The 20,804-nt window shown below is 34.9% G+C and overlaps 1 protein-coding gene across 1 annotated transcript in view; it reads left to right on the top strand.

Moving 5' to 3' along the window:
• Window positions 1-20,804, top strand: part of SPOCK3 (SPARC (osteonectin), cwcv and kazal like domains proteoglycan 3) — a 158,032-nt gene that overhangs the window by 79,475 nt on the left and 57,753 nt on the right. The window contains exon 5 of the mRNA XM_030239559.2: window positions 11,804-11,930. Within this exon, the coding sequence (XP_030095419.1) occupies window positions 11,804-11,930 (127 nt within the window). The remainder of the gene's footprint in view (window positions 1-11,803; window positions 11,931-20,804) is intronic.

Raw genomic sequence — 20,804 nt, 5'->3', positions numbered from 1 at the left:
TCTCAGATTTTGTCTATAAAAATTGAAAATACTAATTTTTTAATGTTTGGGGTTTGGTGTTTTTTCTTTAGTATGTGAAACAGACTTTAAATAAAAGAGATCAAAACAGAGGCTTTGTATTCTATTTATTAGCAGAACAGGAGTTGTCCACTATACTTTCTCCATTCAAAAATCCATTATAGGATTTTTTAAGGAAAATGTGGACCTCTATTCTAGACTAAATCATATGGACTTCAGTTAATTTAGTAAGTCCTGGGCTACACATTTTCTACCTGCTCCAGCAAGAGGCTTGTTCAGATTCTCATTTGCCTGTAGGAGTGAGAGGGTGCACTGTGTAATTAGTGCACATGATGATTGATTTTTTTTTTTTTTTTATCAAGAGAGTTCCTCTTAGAAATTCTACAATGAGATTATACATTAGGATTGGATTTTTTTTTCAGGAAGATGGATTTCAGCTTGCTGTGTTTCTTTCTGTCTTGCTGTTGTTGGCTGAAGGCACACTCAGTTGTACCATCTCCTGAGAAGCAGCGAGTTAGAAAGCTTCTGTTCATAAACTAGATAACAGGAAAGAATGTGACTAGGAAATCTGACAATCTAAAAAAGCTTTTATGGTAGAGTGTACAACTTTGACTAATACTGGGGGATGTTAATGTGCTGTCCTGTTTGTAAAAAGTGGTGTGTCAGCTTTTGTTGTATTGCTTTAAAATGGTCTTTTTCCTTACACTATTCCTGAGAATCTACTTTAAAGATGGCATTTTTGAAAAAAACATTAGGAAGAATGATGAAGACAATGCTTTTAAATTACTTCTCTGCTCTGAACTATGAAGTTGTGATGGCAGCCCAGAGCAATGACTCACTAGGTACAACTGTAAACGTTGAAATAATACAAAATTATAAGAATCAAATCTTTGACTATCCCTTCATTAAAAAAGGTAGGCAAAGTGAATTGAGGAACAGTTCAATGCCTCTCCCTAAAATACCTGTTAAGCTTGTGACATATTTTTATGGTGCTTTAAAAATTAGCTGTCAGAATCAGTTTTCAGTGTACTTTATTAGAAAATATTATCAGTTCTAAAATATCTGATGCAAACATTTTTAATCAGTTAATGCTTAATTTGGAGTTTCTTCATGGCTTCTGTGTTCAGGGGTTTGGGGGTTTTTTTGTTTGTTTGTTTGTTTGTTTGTTTGTTTTCCAGTATTACTGAAATACTCTAATACTGGGTAATGGGACATGGTAGAATTTCAGGATGATTGTATATGAAGTGTTCTTTTACAGGTTTAAAAAATTTATTTTGGTTACAATGAGGTGCTTTTATTACTACCTAGCATCAGTTCTTATGCATTTCATTTTATGTGAAAGTTATGGTTGATAAGTTGTGTATATGGGCTCTGAATACATCTGTTGTTTTACCTATGTAAGTGGTGGGAAAAGGATAATGTGTGAAACCAAGTAGGAGTAGTCTTCAGGTAATAGAGATCATTTTCCTAATTTCCATTTATGTAAAACAATACATTTAAGGTTTCCAGTGTTGAGAAATACAATAAGTGTAGTAGCTGGAGGTGTTTGTCATCATTGAGTGATGTGCAAATATTGCTACTTTGCAGTAAATTGTATTACTGCTTTTGTAAAACAAAACTCTGTGTGCTAAAGGCATGTCAGGAGTCTCCAAATCTTTGTGTTTGTGACATGGTCAATTATATAAGGGGGTTTTGTGTCTGGCAGCATTTTTATCTTTTGTTTAAAATCAAATGGCAAAACTCTTTTCACGTGTCCACATTGTCTGAAACAGACAATGTACCAGACAAGAGCATCTTTACAAAATCTTTACAGAAGTATTTTAATTAGGTGTGTGGCTTTTGCCACAGACTGCTAGATCTTTTATATTAGATACCTATTACCTAAAAAAGCATGTATTTTTTTTTTTCATTTTATGCCGAAATCTGTATACTGGGATGCTTACACCACACAAATACTTTTTTCAAAATGCCTATGCATCTTCTGTATCAGTAGTAGCAATAATAATAATAATAATAATAATAATAATAATGAAAAATTCTTACAATTACAGTACAGTTAAGGCTGGATTTAAAGCCTCCTAAATCTGTGGGATCTACTGCCTTAATTCAGGCACTATCTATGCAGTGGCTTCAAAAGTTGTTTTGGGTTTATTGTACATGCACAGACTGTCCATATGATGTGTGACACTGTAGATTCTGTGTCAGAAATCTCAAAGAAATACTCAAGTTCTGTCTAAACAGAACTCCTGAGGGAGGCAAAGAGATTACACCTGAGGAAACCAGAACTCAGAGTAGCTGTGACTCCAGCATATTCTGGTTCAATTCTTTTGAGCGATGCTTCTTTCAAATACAGACCTTCAATGGTACATTTGAACATTCAAGCACAGGTACACTTTGGGGGTAAAATTTATATAAGTATTTTATAATAGTAGAGTGTGGTTTTTTACAAGACTGCAAAAGTACAAAACATTCAGAATGTATCCTAATTTTTTAGACTGAGTGTTGCCTGAAGTTGTGGATGCAATAGCAACAATGCTTACAGTATATCACTTTCCCAATAGACACAGACTTGCAATTCCTACACTGCTCCAAAAGCAATAAAAAGCAAACAAACAAAACCACCCCAAACCAAACTAACAAAATTATACAGAAAAAGAAGCATCAATTCTCTCCTGTGTGCAGGACAACTTTTCTCTATCCACATGAATAGAAACAGAAGAGGTTTTGGCTTTCTTTCACAGTGTTACTCTGAGCTTCTCTCACATCACCCAGGCTAATCCACATCATGCTGCAAGGTTCAACACTCATCACTTCAAAGCTAAGATGGAACATTTTCCTCAAGGTAAAATATGAAGGTGACCAAAACCTGGGAAGATCTTCTGATAATCTACCTCATAGTTCTTTAGTTTTAATTTAAACACCATATAGATGGTGCTTCTAATCCTGAGCACCATATTCATAACACACTTTTCTGTCCCTGTGTGCTGTATTTTACAATCGGTAACCACAGACATGTTATTATCTTTGTTTTTGAAATTAAACCTAACTTCTTTCAGTATAAAGACATTACCACTTGTCCTGTTCCTTTGTGCCCCTTGCATTGCTCCTCAGCACCAGGCAGTCAATAGTACACAGAGAGGTCTGTTATGTCTATTTGTGGTTTTCTTGTTTAGCAGAATTATTCTTGATTTAGATAGAGTATGAGTCCAGTTCAAAGTTGTTTAATGTAAATGGGTGTCCAGGGTAGGTAGAATTGTCTCTCACAGTGCCTGTAATATAGCAGTTTAAAGTAAAAAATCACACTTTTACTGTTTAAGCTAATGAATTGTGGTACTTCTGGAGGAGGGGAGAACAATAAATTAAACCTGGCAGGTTTAGAAGCTGAGCTGTAGGTGGTGGGTGCAGCATCAACCACCCAGATGGACACACTGGTGAATGGAGTTAAATATTGTACAATAAAAGCTGAAGCAGGGGTTGTATAGCAGAGAAGTATCACTTGCTCCAAAGCTGTGGTAAAGAGCAAAGAACATTTGTTAAAATTGATGGTTGCAGGGTTTTGTGCCATACTGTGAAGTCACCCTGAGTAACTTATGCAATTAAGGGATATTCAGATCCCTGAACATGAATAATTTGAATGTATTCTTTGTAGAAGTGGCTTATTATTACACCTCACAGGTGTAATTAGGAGCTCAGAATTGTTAAATAGAATCTGGGGAGACTTTGTTTCAAAGTATGTTTCTTTAGGTACCTTCTATATTTACTCTTCAGATAGAAAAAAAACCCAAACATATTCTTTTGAAATTGATCAGTGACTGATATTTTCTACCTGTAATCCTACCTAAAGAGTTTAGTATAGAGATAAATTCAAGTCATTGACAGAGCGGGTATATGTTGATAATATCAAGGGAAGAAAATAAAAATTCTTCTTTCAGATATTGATTGCTGCAGTGCTTGTAAATGGGTTTTACTTCCTTCTTTTCTGTCTTTATTTTTAAGCAGACACTGTGACTGATCCTGAGTGAGGGAAGAAAGAGCTGCGAGCGTGGGCAGCAGGGTTGCAACTCGCACTTGCCAGGCAATGAGAAAGATAGATTGAATGGGAATGGAATCACTCTGCAGGGTTCTGAAGCTGAGTGGAATATCAGTTTATTCTTATAGTGGTGAAAGAACATTTTTGTGGCATCCAGTGTTTTGAGCCAATAGAAAAGTAGCTGTTTTCTAGTGAAAAATTTTCTGTAATTATGTTCAACATAGAATAGTGAGTGTTGTAGGAGTAGGCATCCTCATAGTAATATTAATCAAAATATTGTTACTATTTGTCTACTTTGGGTTGTAGAAGTGATTATTAGTTATTTGACTGTTTCATTTATTTTAATTTGGTTTTTATGTTTAAATTATTTTTATGCACACATTTTTTATAAATCAGAAGCATCAAGATGCTCTCTAATGAAAACTGTGTCTTTAAATGGGCTATCATATACAGGTGAAAGAAAGCATCATATTGTGCAAAATAGATTCTGAATTAATAACTTTGAATTCTCTCTCAATAATAGATATATAATCATTGAAGAAGTCAAACCATTACCCTACCTTGCTTTTTGCAATTGCTAAACATGCTAATACATAGGAACCCCATTTAGGTGATTATAATCAAATGAAATTATTTCACTTTTCTTACTGCTAGGGAATTTTGGATTCCTGTTCAGCAAACCATTAAGAACTTGGCTTGCGACACCATACTCTGGTTATTAGACATATTTCTTAAAATTACGCTTATTGACTAAAGGGAAGAATTTGCTCTTAAAAGTTTTCTGCTTTATTAAATAATGTGTAAAAGAAAAAAGAGATTACTTTTGCTTCTGTGTTATCTGTTTTAGAAAACATTGAGAAATGTCTGCTTTCCTTTGACACAAATTTGTGTCTTTTTCCTGTAGAAGTAATACATAGTGAATATATTTATATTCAAAGAGGTAAACTCTGCAATGCCGATTACACACACAAAATCTATATAATGTTCTATCTTTGCAAAGTAGAAAATGATAGGTTTGAAATGTGTTCAGTAACTCTTTTGGCTTTATAAAATGAAAGCAGTTCTGGGAAAAAGTAATAAACATCTCTAAGAAATTATTAAAACACTGCATTATTACAAGGTCAGGCACTTAGATTAGCATAAAAAGCACTTATGAAAGACATTTGCATATCTTGGTGATCAAAAGGTGAAGTCTGAGTTCATAAGTTAATATACACTATTAAAAATCTTTCTAAAATAATACATAATTGCTTTACCAAAGTGGGGTGTGTGTGTGTGTGTATGAATCTCAATTTCTTTTTTAATATTGCTTATATGTTATATCGACTAAAAAGTGTATTAAATTTTTTGGGGCTTCAGTTCTGGAATGACTTAAAATTGTGAAGCTATTGAAATCATTGTAACTTTCTTTCCATCAGTTTGATTTGTGAAAAATGTTACTATTGATTATTCTTGAGATATGTCATAGGTTGTGTAAGATTTTATGGATTAAAATAAAGCCTTTTATATATCTTTTTATTTTAATGACACTTAACTTTGTAAGTTAGGAGATCCTTAGTTTCTTACCATCTGTTGAATGAGTAAAAATGCATATATCCACTGAAAGGAAAGAAGTCATATTTAGGTCAGTTCTTATATGAAGTACATGAAGTTCTCTAAAAAATTGAATTAGAAAAAACTGTAGGTGAGTTGATAAACTTAAAAATTCTGAAGTCAATGGTAATTTTGTATGATCTCTAATATGTGAAAGCAGTATCTAGTAAAGGAAGCATCTTTATCATTTAAATTATGATACATTTTCATACAGTTTCAAAATAATTGAAAGACCTTTCTCTGTAACTTCACTGTTCTCCAGCTCCCATGTTGGAGGCCAAAATAACTGTGCTGAAGAGCCTAATTAGACATCCTGTCATAGGTGGATCATTCTGCCATGTGTAAACATTTGCTTCATCCAAGGTTTCCTTCCAGCCTGTGCTTAACTTGTGAAGCTATTTTTGTAATCTCCTTTCTGGACCACTTTATTAAGGGAGTTTTTACAGGGCACAAAGGCTGTGTAGGCAGGATACATGCTACCTAAAAGTATAAAATTTTTATTGACCACTGGGCATTATATTTAGCTGGGACTAATTTGCTGTTAGACTCTACTGATGATGCTCCCCACCTCTTTCCAGATCCTCAGTGGGTTTTTGCTGGCCACACAGTTCAAGTGTAATGTGTTGACTTCCATGGCCTAAGTCCCTTCCATCGAAAGGGACTTATCCTCAGTGTTGCTTAAACTTCTGTCTCTGTTTTTGCTTTTATGATTTTACGGCTTTTCATATTTGTGGTTTGTTTTCCCTCCACTCCTGATTGACCTTGTTCAACAATCTTTGTTCTGTCTGCAGTTTCACCTTTCTTACATTGCATAGTTCCACACTACCTAATTTCTGATACTTCTTCCTCACAATTTAGTTGTTTCCTCAGTAGTGTGTGCCAAGGTTATTCATCTATGCCATATTAAAACCTCAGTCCTTAGGAGGAAGGAAGGCTAACTCACTCAGCTGTGGGTTAACTGGGAAATCCATGCCATTGAAGGATGTGGGGATGCTGGGCATGAGCTGGCAGTGTGCACTCAGCCCACAAATCCAGCTGTATCCTGGGCTGCATCCAAAGCAGCATGGCCAGTGGTTGAGGGAGGTGATTCTCTTCCTCCACTCCATTCTTGCTAGACCCCACATGGAGTGCTACATCCAGCTGTGGGGCCTCCAGCATAAGAAGGATGTGGATGGGATGGAGCAGGTTCAGAGGAGGGCTACAAAGATACTCAGGGGGCTGGAGCACCCCTCCAGCAGAGACAAGCTGAGACAGATGGGGGTTGTTCAGCCCAGAGAAGAGAAGGCTCTGGGGAGACCTTGTAGTACCCTGCAAGGGGTCTGGAGAGGGACTTTGTACAAGGGCATTTAGTGATGGGACTGAAGAATGGTAGGTTTAGATTATTTACTGGCAAAGAATTCTTCACTGTGAGGGTAAGGAGGCACTGGAACAGGTTGTCCAGAGCAGCTGTGGATGTCCAATCTCTGGCAATGTTCAAGGCCAGGCTGGATGGGGCTCTGAGCAACCTGCTGTAGGGTAAGGTGTCCCTGGCCATGGCAGAGGGATTGGAATCAAATTATCTCTAAGGTTTGTTCCTTCAAACCTAAAACATTCTATGATCCTATGATTTCTGTCTTGGGGTGCAGTCTTTGTATTTTTGTCTTATGAAAATAGTACATTTGCTAACTCATTCAGCCTCCCTAAGATTGGTTCTCAAACAATACAAATGTCTTACCATTCATGATAATTTTGTAAATTGCTAAAATTGCTAAAATATGTTGTATTTTGATTTCCACATTAATCTTACTAATTTTTCTTCTATTTATATCTGTTTAATTCAGTTGTTGGTGGTTTATTCAGGTGGATTTTTCTTCTATTTGTTAGGAGTAGTGCAAAGTAAAGAAACAAGTGAAAATAATATATTCAAAGACTGGCAGTAATGAATTGAGAGGTTTTTGATATTTGAAAGAACCATCTTAGTAGTATATTGACAACTAAGTTTTTCTTCCAAGAGGCTTCGACATGAAAAGGCAGCTTTGAAGGAAATTCAGGCAGCTCTAAAGAATGCAATTTAGATTTTATGATACAAGTGGTTTTTCTGATTATGTTAATCTTACACAGCCTGATTGTGTCCCCCAAAGGCCATGGCAAAACATAATCAGGCACACTCTCTAAATTGGGATAACTCTAAAATCTCCTAAAGATGCAAATGTAGTTATCAGAGGAGAATTGCAAGAGTTCTTTCAAAGATTAGTTTTTAGTAACTCAAGATTTTTCAACCAGTTTTGGAAAAAACATGTTTGAAGATTATCAAATGTCACTATAAAATAAGATTTTTCAATTGAATTTGGCACTCATGCATTATACAGATGCTATTAAATAAGTCATGTTGCCAAAGAGTTGCTCAAAGCTAAATTTTAAACAGGTTACATTAAGTATTCTCAAAGTATTTGCAGGCACAATCACTGTGTATACAGGAAGGTAAGTTTATGTATGCAAACAGGTACATAGGCTAGACTAATTGGGCAGATTGGCTAATTATGTTTCTAGGCAGGCATGCACAGTTTGGTGTATGCAAATTAATGCAATCAGAAGCACTGCTGGTAAATGAGGCCCATATATTTAATTTTACCCTTTAGGTGTCAACAATATCAGATAAGGTGGAGCTTGCATTCAGTACCAGTTATTTTGTTATGAGACAGGTACCAAAGCCTTGTCAGGAAATTTTTTGGTGGAAGAGGCTGACTTTCTCATGACATCATATATTTAATATGACAACAGACTAACAAGTGCAAGAACATTTATAGTGATTGAAGTAGAATTGCAAAATTAAATGACAAAATTTTATTAGCTGCAAGTTAGAGTAATCTGGGTCATCTTCTTGCACATAGAATTATAATAAATACAAGGAAGAAATAAGTGATTTATTAAAGTGAAAGAACTGCCTTGTTTGCTAGTTTTTTCCATGTATAACATTTTAAAATGTAAATTTATATTGCTTGATTTACATAGCTCACATAGTTAATAACTAATTATATGTGTTACAGTTTTGTACCTATTTCAGGATATTGTTGACATACATCAATGATCATATCTCAAGATAATTTTTATCATCACAGTAGTTCCTCAGTTATTTCCATGTCAATAGTTTGTATGTGTGATCATTGCCTAGCTGCAAAAAACATAACTCCCAACACCTGGTTAAAAGGAATAGTCAACAGAAACAAATCTTTTGTAATTAATAATGATGAAAGGAAAAGTTTGAGTACATAAGTAAAATGCATTATTCAGGTATTTTATGAAATGCACATATCTACCATAACTAGCATTAAAAATATTTTTAATTGACTTTTCATGTTTGCCTGTCAGTGACTGATAGTCAAAAACAGCTGCTCAGCAGCCTTGGTAATACAGTCCACTTTCAGCATTATTGTACTAAAGCTTTAAATAGATATCCATACAAATCATTCCCATGACCTGGTCTCTGGATTGATACCTTCAAAGTATCATTTTTTTAATAATTCCTTTATCATTGTGCCTTTCATTACAATTTTTGAAAAATACGGATTTATCTGTTGTTTACAAAAATATTATTAGTTATATAGAAGCCAGTTTTGGTAACAGTGATCTGCTGAAGTTCAGAGTTCTGTGTAAAAGAGGAAATTTGACACTCTTCAGCTTAAATGAGTGCCCTGGGACAGTTTGCATTTAAAAGCCTAACAAAGGAGCTGTTAGTTGAGGAAGGTAATTTATCTGACTATATCAAATATTTTCTGTTTTCTTCACACCTTTCTGCTCATCACAGATCTGCAATTTCTGCTTTCTGAGCTTGTTCTAGTTTCCATTGTCCTTGCAATCCTTTCTGAGACACCTCTTTTCCTTCAGGTGATTTTACTTCTCTTCATCTAAAAGGAGGGCTTTTTTTTCCTTTCTCTGTCTTTTCTTGTCTTCATCAAGAGCATGCACAAGCATGCAATATATATACAAAAACACTAAGCACCACTAGTCCCTTCTTTGATTTATTTTAGGCATCTACACCAAGTCCCCTTGTGTGTTGCACAAATTCTGCTTCCACTCTGTTTTTTGCTGATGTCAATGAGCTTCTCTCTGTTGATGTCTGGAACTTCTGCAATTTATTTGTACAGCTTCTACAATTTATTTGTATTTTAAAGTTACTGTATCTCTGGTATACAGAAATTGCATCAGGTTAATAGTTGGGATGCTGGTCCTGTCAGTAGCCTCAGGCTACTGGGGCACTTTTGGATAATTGTGAGCTATAAAAGTAACAAGAAGTTAGAGAAAGATGCAGCCATCTGTATAATCTAATGATGCTGGAACTCATGTGGATGATTGGAAAGCTCTCAGTCAAGTGAAAGGAGCAGCAATAGTCTAATTTTTACTATATATTATACATAATCAAAGACACAGTTTGTCTTTTTTTTTTTTTTTTTGCTATAATAGAAATGAGATGATTTTTGCTTTGTCTTCAAATTTTGCAACTCATCAGAAAGGTTTGTTACTTGTTAATTAAGGTGGTACATTAGAATTGCTTCCTTTTTAGTGCTTCCTGGTGAACATAAAAACTTCCTGTATTGATATTTTATTATTCATTGTGCTACATAGAAATGAAGCTCTTTCTGGCTTTTTCAATAGTAACCAACACCTTCTTTGTACAGCAGCTCAGCTTCCTGTTTACACTGTTAAAAATCTGTGCAGTTCAAATTTTCATTACACAGCATAACTGAATGCAAACACCTATGATTCCTGCAATTTTCTGGTTTTTTTTGTTTTTTTTTTTTTTTTTTTTTTTTTTTTTGTTGTTGTTTTTTTTTTGTGGTTTCTTTTTTTTTTTTTTTCTAAAAGACCACATTTACATATAAAATTATTCACATAAACATTGGCATGGCTTGGAAATGGGCTTTTAGTTTTTGTCATCACCAGTTTACTCTTAGGTGTGTGCTTTTAGCCTTTTACTCTGCTCATTATAAAACCAGAGGATGAGGAGTTTATTTTCTAATGTTTCTTTTTATTATTCCACCCAAGTTCTTCTCAAACAATGATTTGTTACTAGGAAAATAGTTCTTGATTATCTGTAGGTGAACGAATTGAAAGAGTTCTCCGAGAGTTCTGCTCCATGAAAGAATGTTTGATTTGAGATTTTATGTTTTGAATATTTGTGTGTGTTCTGATAAGTCATTGCTGTATTCTAAGTGTAATCAGTTCTAGGTTCCTCATTAAGATCACAAGGGAAAAAAAAAAAAAAAAAACAGTATAAAAATAATGCACTGCTGGTTTTTTTTTTTTTATTTATAAGAAGTAACTTCATATATTTTTAGGTCATAAAGGAGCTGTTTCATGATACAGTGGCTGCTAAATGCTTTCATAGTTGAAAAAATTTGGAAAAATTAATGGATAAGAATTGATTGGAAGCTACAGAGAAAAAGCATGCCTGTCTAAAGATGGCTGTATACCACAAACTGAAAGCTATAAAAGTATTGTGAAGAAGCATCAGTAACTTATTTTAGACTTTTATTCTGACCCAGCATAGCCCCTTCCTAAGTTGAAATAATCCATCTAGCTCTACATATGTTTATATGAGGATGTACATATATGATTGTGTAGATTGATTCTGTGCTCCAGTGGATTAACTTGTTTTTTTCCCTTTGGATTATATATTGAGTGTTGACTGAATTTTGCAAATTATAGACAGTGAAAGACAGTGTTCAAAGTGGGGCAAACAGTAGGACCCCCTCCCTGTTTCTTGAGAAGTATTTATGATATAACTCTCTAAAACCTAAATGTTGCCTCCTGAAATACCAGTATTGATACAATAGTTCTATTCATACTGTTTTTATAACAAAAAGAGTAAGTGTCACGCAGTTCCAACACCTTTCACTGATCAATAAATATAACAGCCCCCAAAGCATCATCTTAATCATCTTTTTCTACTCATGTGTCTTAGAAAGTGAAATAATACACAGGCATCAAGTATTGCTGCAGTGAGTAAAGTAAATACAATGAAGAAGTTTATGCCAAAGACATTGGCAGCCCTTTATGCAGAAGAAAACTTTATGGTTCAAATTATGTATGGCTTACTGTTTGTAAAGGCTCATTAAAATACCCTGAATATGTTCTATTTTCAATACTGCTTATCAGAATTACATACTTTTTGTTTACTTACAGTATGAAAGAGGCTGGTTTAGGCCATAAACAGTGGAGGGGTGGTCCCATTTCATCAAACTGCAAGCAGTGTCCAGTAGTTTATACCAATCCTGTTTGTGGATCAGATGGTCACACATATTCTTCTCAGGTAAGAATTGAATAAAGAACTAAATTAATCTTTCATTGTTCCGGTCAATTCCAGCTCTTGGAAAATAAAATAATGTATTGTAACACAAACCATTTATCTGGTATTTATTTGTTTTGGCTAAAGTGTGTGTTACAGAATGCAACCCACAAGAATTCCAGTATTTTGCATGATGTAAAAGCAAAATGGTATCAAACCCTAAGCAGCATAAAGCAGTAATACCTGGAGCAGCAGAGTGTAGGAGTGCTCCACGATGTAACAGAGCATGTTGAGTGCTCTGCTGTGTGACAAAACACCATGGCCACGTTGTGAGTGACCAAAAAGTGTTGGATGTCCCCAGCTGGGGGCAGAATAGGTACCTGGAAAGTCAGATTTTTCCAGTTGAGCGTTGAAGGTGTGCTTCAAATTCTAGGCACTTAGACATAGATGTAACATACCCAGAAAAAAAAAAAGTAATAATGCAAGGGATTGTTGAATATCTTTCCTTGCAACAGTGTATTACGAGTTTTAAGATCATAATCAAATCTTTCTTTTCTAGTCCAGTGCTTCAAGAGAAGTATAATTGTAGATTAAATTGATGGAGATGTAAAAGCTCTGTGTTTGTTACTTACGAAGAAAAAATTCCGTATTGTATTTTAAGCAAAATGCTTTAAGGATGTATCCTAGTATCCAAAGATTTTTAGAGCTTCCATAATTTTTTGTTTGTTTTTTACATAATCACAAATTAATCACATCTGAAGTTTACACATCTGTAGTCACATGTAAATTTTACAAAAAAGAATTAGTTTCCAGGAGGGTCTGAGTGTTGGATTGAACACCAAGTATCATCTCCAAGGATATTTTATTCTTGATAAACTAAAAACATCAGAATTAACTAGTGCTTCCTAAACCCTGACAGTGCTTAGGTTTTTATCCTAAATGTTATATCAGAAAATGTTTTTCCTACTAACTTGAATATTTAATTGTAGGGATTTGGTCTAGAATCCTAATTTTCCTTTACAGAAAGCACTTAAAAATTTTCTAATGCTTACACCAACTTATCTGAGACCCTATAAATGAATTCTGGACTCTGGCACAGCTAAATAATGCTTCCTTTCATTGAAACTATGACTTTAATTTAGGAATTTGACAAGTATTCTGATTTTCATTAACTGCAATCTCTCGCCTATGTTTTTTTATGAGCTAAAAGTGTGCTGGCATCTTACTAGACATTAGGTGAAGCTGTCATTTAGTATTTACTTTGCCTTGCCATTTAAAAGTTCAGGCAGTTTTTAAGTCTCAAGTCCAGGCTGCACAGATATAATACAGGTAGTAGTCTCTACAATTTTGCAATTTAAATAGATGAGGTAAATAAGTTAATATAGTTTACACTGCATGAGCAACTTTTTTATTTTTTGAATACTGTATACTTCATTTATTGCAATTTATCCCTAATAAAAGATCACCCCACTTTAACCTCACTGCTTATTTCCTATTTTACCATATAGGAATGCTGTGCTCTAAACAGCTGTGTAGGTAGAAGTGACCTTTCTGGCCTCTCATGGGCTGGTCTGGAGTAGATGTAGAAAAGTCTATAAATATTGATGAGATGCAGATATTTTTAAATCAGTTCATGTGTTAAGGTGCAGCTGTTCAAAGGGCATGATGAGGAATGAGTGGGTTAAATAGGCACACTGTGCTCCCATTCCAGGGCATTGTCAGTGCAGCAGTACCTGTTATCCAACCTCAATATCCCTTGCATGCAAACAGTGCAGAAGGAACATACCATCAGAGATTTCCTGGGTTGTACTTTTTTCTTCCACTGCCTTGTAATGGTAGATTTCAAATTCAGCTTACAGAAGAAAAATCCTAAAAACTTTCATTACTACAGAATATCTATATTAGTGTGTAAATATTTATTTTTATTTATTGTCACTGAAATGAGGCTTTTGTATTCTGTGCTACCAGTTGCATCAAAACCGAGGTCCTTGCCAGGTTATTTCAAGAGCAGTGTTTTTAAAAATTGACTAAAGATAAAGATTTGTGTTCCTGTACTCCAGGCAAAGTTTGTTTCATTATGTCTTTAAGCTCCAGTAAGAGTTTATACAGCACTTTTCTTGTATTTAGAAAGCATTCATCAATGTTTCTGGAAAATTGTATAGTACATTTTCAGAAAATAAGTCATTAAATAGTAATAGTATTGTAGAACACAGCCAGACAGTTGGCATTTGTGAGATGGATGCTTTTGGGAGTATATCCTTGCTTTGTATGATAAGTCCATGAAATACTTGAATTAAGTTATGTAACTACAGCTATTTCATATGTGTATTTTGCTTTGGAAAGCAAGCAAGCAAAAAAAGATGATATGTGGATTATCTAGAAAGAAAAGGTATCTCCTAAATTGAGCTTTTCCAGAGCCAGGTAAGGATATTTTGTTTCCCTTTCATTTTTGCAGTCCAGGTTAGGTTTACTGTTTTCTCAGCTCACAGCCAGTCTCCTGAAATCAGTGTAAAAGAGAAGTGGTAGATGTAAGATATTGTTACTAGCCATACAACAATGTTGAAACAAAAATATTACATGCTGAAATTTTGAGTAATCAAAGTGAACATGGATCATTGTGCTGGAAGAAATTCAGTCTAAAGAGATCCTGTCATTGCCTTGGCACAGTGGTGGTACAATTTTTACTTAATGGCCTTTAAATAATACTGCATGTGTTCTACAGGTGGTGTGTTTTTACCTTCTACATTTCTCTAAACTTTGGCACTTGAAAGTGCAGTGTGCATTTTTACACTAGGAATTCTCAAGCAATGCTGTCTCCTGAGGCTTTAGTACCCCTATGTACTTAAAATTCTCCATGAAAAACATAGCCAGTAGCTGTAGCTTCATCTTTCCTGGGATTAATAGGGAAGTAAAAGGACAGGAATGCAGCTCAGATGGATTGTTTTGAGGCAGCAACCCAGCTGCTGCCATTCTTTCACCCAGGGAGGCAATTCACTGCTGTGCAGTGCACTGTGTGAAGCTGCTGTAAGTGGGGTGAGAAGGTGATGCTCAGGCTTGGGTGCTCCTGTTGGAACAATTCTCCCATATTGCACTGTATTGTAGCTGAACTTTCAGAAAAATGGCCAAGAGGGGAAAAAAAACACAGTCATGCAGATGAATCTTTTTTTGAGTGGATTTTGCATATTTTGATTTCAGTTCTGGTGTTTGGTATAATAGGCTGAAGTTTTCTCTTGTAAGTTGAATGAAAATTAGTCCCACTTCAGCAAAATCCAGCCTTAAATAAGATAAATGAACAGTGCTTGCAGTATTTTGAAAACACAGCAGAAAAAACTTAATCTTTAAATTATGCCCATTGCCCCATGGTTTTATGCCAGAATCACTTTGGCAGTTCTGTTGTTAGCAACAATTTGCTTAAGATGGCTTCACATTGACAGTGAATTTTTTATGAAATATATTTTCTCCTACCTATGAAAGCTTCATGTTATTGATGACAACCTTGTATGTGTAAATGGCAATATTAATTATATTTTTCAAAAGTAATGTGTCTAAACTACCTTCCCAGACTAAAATGCAAACTGTACAGAAAAGTAGTCAGAAAAGAGGATAAAAATCTTGAAAGACTCCACAGATAGACGGGTATGTGGATTTAGATCTTTTTAATATTCAAATACTTTCTTCAGTCTCCCAAATTACAATTCCTTTCTATGAGGAGGTTCGAAAGAATTGGGGATAAAATTGCATTGTGGGAAGGAGTGAGTTTAATACTCCATTCAGTTTTTGTTTATCATTTTGCATGAGTCTGACATAGATTTTTATTCTCAGGGCATCCCATATTTTACATTTTTCTTTTAAAATCATTGCTACCTTTATTTTTTTTCAGGTATTTTTAAAATTTTATCTTAATAATCTGTATCTCTTAGCAGTGTGTTACAGCTTGTTGGGAAGAAGCATAAAAAATATGTATTGGCATTTTAAATCTTTGTTGTTATTTTAAGGACTGTGATTTTCTATAACTTAAATTGATTTAAATGTATTAATTAGTGTATTGTGAGCTTTCAGGTTACATGCCTGAGCTGCTGACAGTTCTTTTCTGCTTCAGGAGAGATTGCTAGAAACAGAATTACTATTACAAAAGAGATTTTTTGTATTAGTTAAAAAAAGTATTTTTCACAAGCCTTATTCAATGTATGTCAGTCATTCTTCTTCAGTTGGGCTAATCCACTATGCCTTTCCATTTTTATCTGCCTTGTTACTAAGCAATCTGCTGTAGTCTTAACTGTCAGTTGAAATGCAGCCAAAAATATTAAGGTTTTAAATCGTTGCCTGCCACCTTTAGCAATAAAATAATGTAATCTCTCTGAAATAAATTGTTTGACAGCATACAGGTTCTTTTACTTTAGCAGCTGCAAGAAGCAGCTTCTTCCAGGTGTTCTGCCAGCACTGATGTGTTTCTTGGGTAAAAGTAGATTTTGTCAAAAGGGGCATCTCAAAATCAAGAGTTTTGTCTCTTGCTCAGACAACACCCAGCCAAAATCAGCCCTTTGTAAGTGGAAAAATTTAAAAACTTCTACAGACCAAATCTGGGTCGTGCTGTTACAATGAACTTGTGGCTGAGGTACACTGGCAAATAAAAAATGGTGCTGGTAAGTGGGGTAGGGGGGAAAACCAAACACCAAAAAAATGCTTACAAACCATGGCCAGCCCTTCTTCTGCCCCATTCTCTTCCCTTAAGGAACCCTACAAACAGTGAAAACCCTGTTACAAACTTTTCTTGAAAGAGATTGATGAATAGACAGTGCTAAAAATAAAATCTGTCATGCTTGATTGATCCTGGAGTATACTTTGGGTCTTTGCAGAAATAGTTGAAACTGGTTGTTTATTGTTTAAATGCTTTAAAAAGGAAAGAATAAAAAAAGAAGGAAGATTGGCTGCAGCTGGAAAATCAGACATGGATGGGTTTTGCCAGTAAGGCCTGAAATTTTATCTGGAACCTTTATATTGATAGGATGTGGTATTAAATAAAAAAGGCAAAGAAATATCATAAGGGCGACTAACATTATATAATTCAGGTTTTCAAATAGGGTGATGTACTAAAAGTTCCAAGTTATATCAAATTATACATAACTGATCTCCTCTTTATCTACTGCATTGAAAATAAATAGCTGCTAAAGCAGAAGAGAAAGAAGACAATAGCTTAGATATCAAAGTGCTTCATAGAAACTTTAATATTTTGAAATTCTGAGCAATTCAGTATTTCTCAGACTAGGATGATGTATTTATATGAGCAGGAATTGAATTTGATTCCCTTTTTCATTTCTAGAATATCATGTTTGTTTATTATATTGAATTTGCATTAAGAGATATCTAAACTTTAAAGCTTCCATAAAAACAAAATAAAATGGCAGCTTTATGGTTTGGAAAATATTTTCCAAAGACTTCATCTGTATAATTCCTTTAAATGGAGGTCCACCTTGGAATGGATGAGGTGCTGACCAAGAGCTTAAGGGTCAGGACTAAAGGGGGACAGGGATAAGTGACATTAAAGTGGGGGACTGCTACAGGCCATCCCACCAGGAAAAACAAGTGAATGAGAGCTTCAGCAGACAGACAGGAGCAGAGCAGAATCACTTTCACAAGCCCTGGTCCTCATGGGGGACTTCAGCTGCCCTGCTGGAGGAACAACACAGCAGGGCATAAGCATCGCAGGGGTTCCCTGGAATGTGTTCATGAGACATTCATTCTCCAAGGGATAGAGGAGCCAAGCAAGGGGATCTGCAAGACAGCTGGAGAGAGACTTCCTGCAAGTGCATGTAGTGATGGGATAAGGGAGAATGGGTTTAAACAGACCATGAGGAGATTTAGGTTATATAACAGGAAGAAATTCTTTACTGTATAGGTGATGAGTCACTAGCTCGGCTTTCCCAGAGATCTTGTGGATGCCCCATCCCTGGAAGTATTCAAGGCCAGCTTGAAAGGGGCTTTGGGGAAAAGGTAGATTTATTTATCCATGGCAGGAGAGTCTGAACTAGATGATCTCCAAGGTCCTTTCCAGCCCTCACACATGGAGTCATACTGTGACTGTGCGTGTGTTTTTTTAAAATAGTTTTATGTCTTTTTCTAGAATAGAAAGCATCTAGGCTATAAGGAAAATCAATAAAAGAATAGGACAAAGAGGTAAGTGAAAGAAGTATCAGTGTTTATTAAAGAACTCTCATGTCACAGCAATAAAATACAGAAACAAAATTCTGAATGTCAATTTGTGTGTTAACTGTCAAATGGGACAGCCAGTAAAACAAGAGAAGTCACTTCTAAAAGTGGAGGTTATAGTTTGAGATTCAGATTTCTTAAACTTTAGATTGCATTAGAGACATACATACATATGTGGAGAACAGTCTTTTCTCTGGGAGGTTCAACCATCAGAAGTTAATCTTTTGAAAATAGCGTTGAGATTGTCGTAACTGGAATCACAACTAAAATAACCGGAATCATTTTGGCACAGAAATTTTTTTCCAGAAAAATGTGTCCACATCATATGCAGGCAGAAATGCATAGGAGCTGAACACAGGAGCTTGCATAGTTAGTCTCGTGGAGCAGAAACCAGTTCTGTAAAGAAACCAACAGAGAGAAGGGTCTGAGGTGTTGAGGCAATTAATAATGTTCTTATGATTTGTAGTTGCTTGAAACATCAAGGCACTGAGAAAATAGTGTGGAAGTTTGAGATGAGCTGTGTCAGTTACAAGAAGGAGATCAGGAGACACAACTGCCTCAGATTTGCCAAGTGGAATCCATTAAAGCATATGGTTTCAGTGGAGTAGAAAATAAGGATGGTAATAATTTAAGAGATAGGTGGGTTTAGAATATTTTTATGATCCTGGGAGGCTGCTGTTTAGGCATATATTTCTAAAAAAATTGAATAGGATTAACAGGGGGAGAGAATGGTTAAAGGTGACATGAAGTGAAAGAATATCGACCTGGAAACAGATTTTGAGAGTTTGTATTAACAATCTATGATAAGAATGGGGTTAAAGAAGTTGAGATGGAAACAAGCAAATGGCAGATGATAACTAGCTCAGATCTTGGTCCAGTGAAAGCTGCAAATAAAGTGAAAATTGATAATGAGAACTGGCTCAGATCTTGGCTCAGTAAAAGCTGCAAATAAAGTGAAAATTTCTAGGAGAAATGTAATTATTAAAATTAATATTTTTTAAAACATATAATTAAATTTATTAATGAAATGAAAAAAGGGTTTGGCTTCTAAAAATATATTCTTACACAATGTTCATGCAGGTCACCTTTGCATTTAGAAAAAGCTGAAATACTGTGAAATTTAGGTTTCAGACACCATAAGAGAGATTTAGACCAGCAATGCTATAGTGCTATAAACTGGTCATGTTGGTCTAGAGAAAAAGAGAAACTTCAATTTTATTTTTTGTCAGATTTCAATGAGAAAAGATATCCATAACCATAAAGAATCAACTTCCAAATCTTACGTTTTGGGTTTGTTTTTTTTTATAATTTGTAATTCCTGCAAGCTCACAATGAAATATAAATGTGAGCCAATTGCTACATGGATATTTCGTTGAAAAAAAAAATCAGACACATGACTGAGTATCAGAGGTAAGTCCTCTGCATCATAGCAATGTGTCAACAACAGCAAAAAAATAAAAATCTTAGGCCACCATGGTGTTACTGGAAAAGAAAAATAACCACTGATGTAGCAAAATTTATCACTCTGGCTCTTCATTCAAAACACAACATATGAAAACTTGGCTTTGTGGTTTCCTGGTTTTAATCCATATGTGTTTGCCACAGAACAATGAAAATTTTTGCATCTTTTAGAAATCAAGTACTAACAGCACAGAGGGGAAAGATTTAGGCACAGTTCTGTGTGTCTCTACATGAGATATATCTCTTTAAATTCGGGAAGAGATATGTGATCTAGTGAAAAACAGTCCTGCTTTGGAATGTTAATTCCCACTTGTACAAGACAGTGTTTCTTTCCTGACAGAGTGAAAACTAGTATGAGTGTGGAGTTTCACAGATATTTTTGTCACTGATAGCACATGGAGCCTTGTATTTTTGGGCTGTTTAATGAATTAAATCTAACTCTTGGTCTTCAGGTGAATATTAGCATGCATTTTTAGGTGAGCAAAAAAGCAGAGAGCTGTACAGGCAATATGCTGATGAGAAAACTGAGAGTGCCTAGGTGTTTTACCTACTTGTAACCAACTATATAGAATTTATTTTTCCTTTTTATTTGCTTTGTCTTTTTTTTTTTTTCCTTTTTTCCTTCCTTCTTCACCACAGTTGACAAAGAATTGTTTAAAAGCCTTTGAAACTTTGATGGGATAACCCAGTATGGACTGTCTAGATCTGTGCATGTTGCTTTTAGTACTCTTATTATTTTTCCTGTAATTGAAATTAATGAACGTGCCCTTTAGGTGCTATTTTAGCTCAGATACAACTTTATAAATATTTCAACTTAGATATAATTGGAAGAATTGAACTTGTTTAATTAGCAATGCAATCAGCCAGCATGGCTTAGGAAGTCATATTACATTAAAAATACAGTGATAATGCATACTAATAAGGACTAAGCAAATTGTTTAAACAAAGAATTCCACACTTTTAGAACCCATTTGTGTCTTGTTATAAGGTTTTACAGCTTTGCCATTACTTCTATTTTACTATTGCCATTATTCAGAAATTTGCATGCCAGATGAAAATCAGTGAAGAGCTTTATTAGCTGATTTTCAAAGCAATGTTGTCAGCTACTTTTAAGATGGTTGGGTAGGAGAATGAAACTATTTCGTTCACCTTTAAAACTGGGTGAACATCTTCTTTGAATTTTAATTTTGAAATTTGTAGTGGGAACGAGAAAATGTAAAGTTAGTTTTA

The sequence above is a fragment of the Serinus canaria genome, chromosome 4 (assembly GCF_022539315.1).
Source record: "Serinus canaria isolate serCan28SL12 chromosome 4, serCan2020, whole genome shotgun sequence".
In the NCBI taxonomy this organism is placed as follows: domain Eukaryota; kingdom Metazoa; phylum Chordata; class Aves; order Passeriformes; family Fringillidae; genus Serinus; species Serinus canaria.
This window is presented reverse-complemented; position numbering and strand designations above follow the sequence as displayed.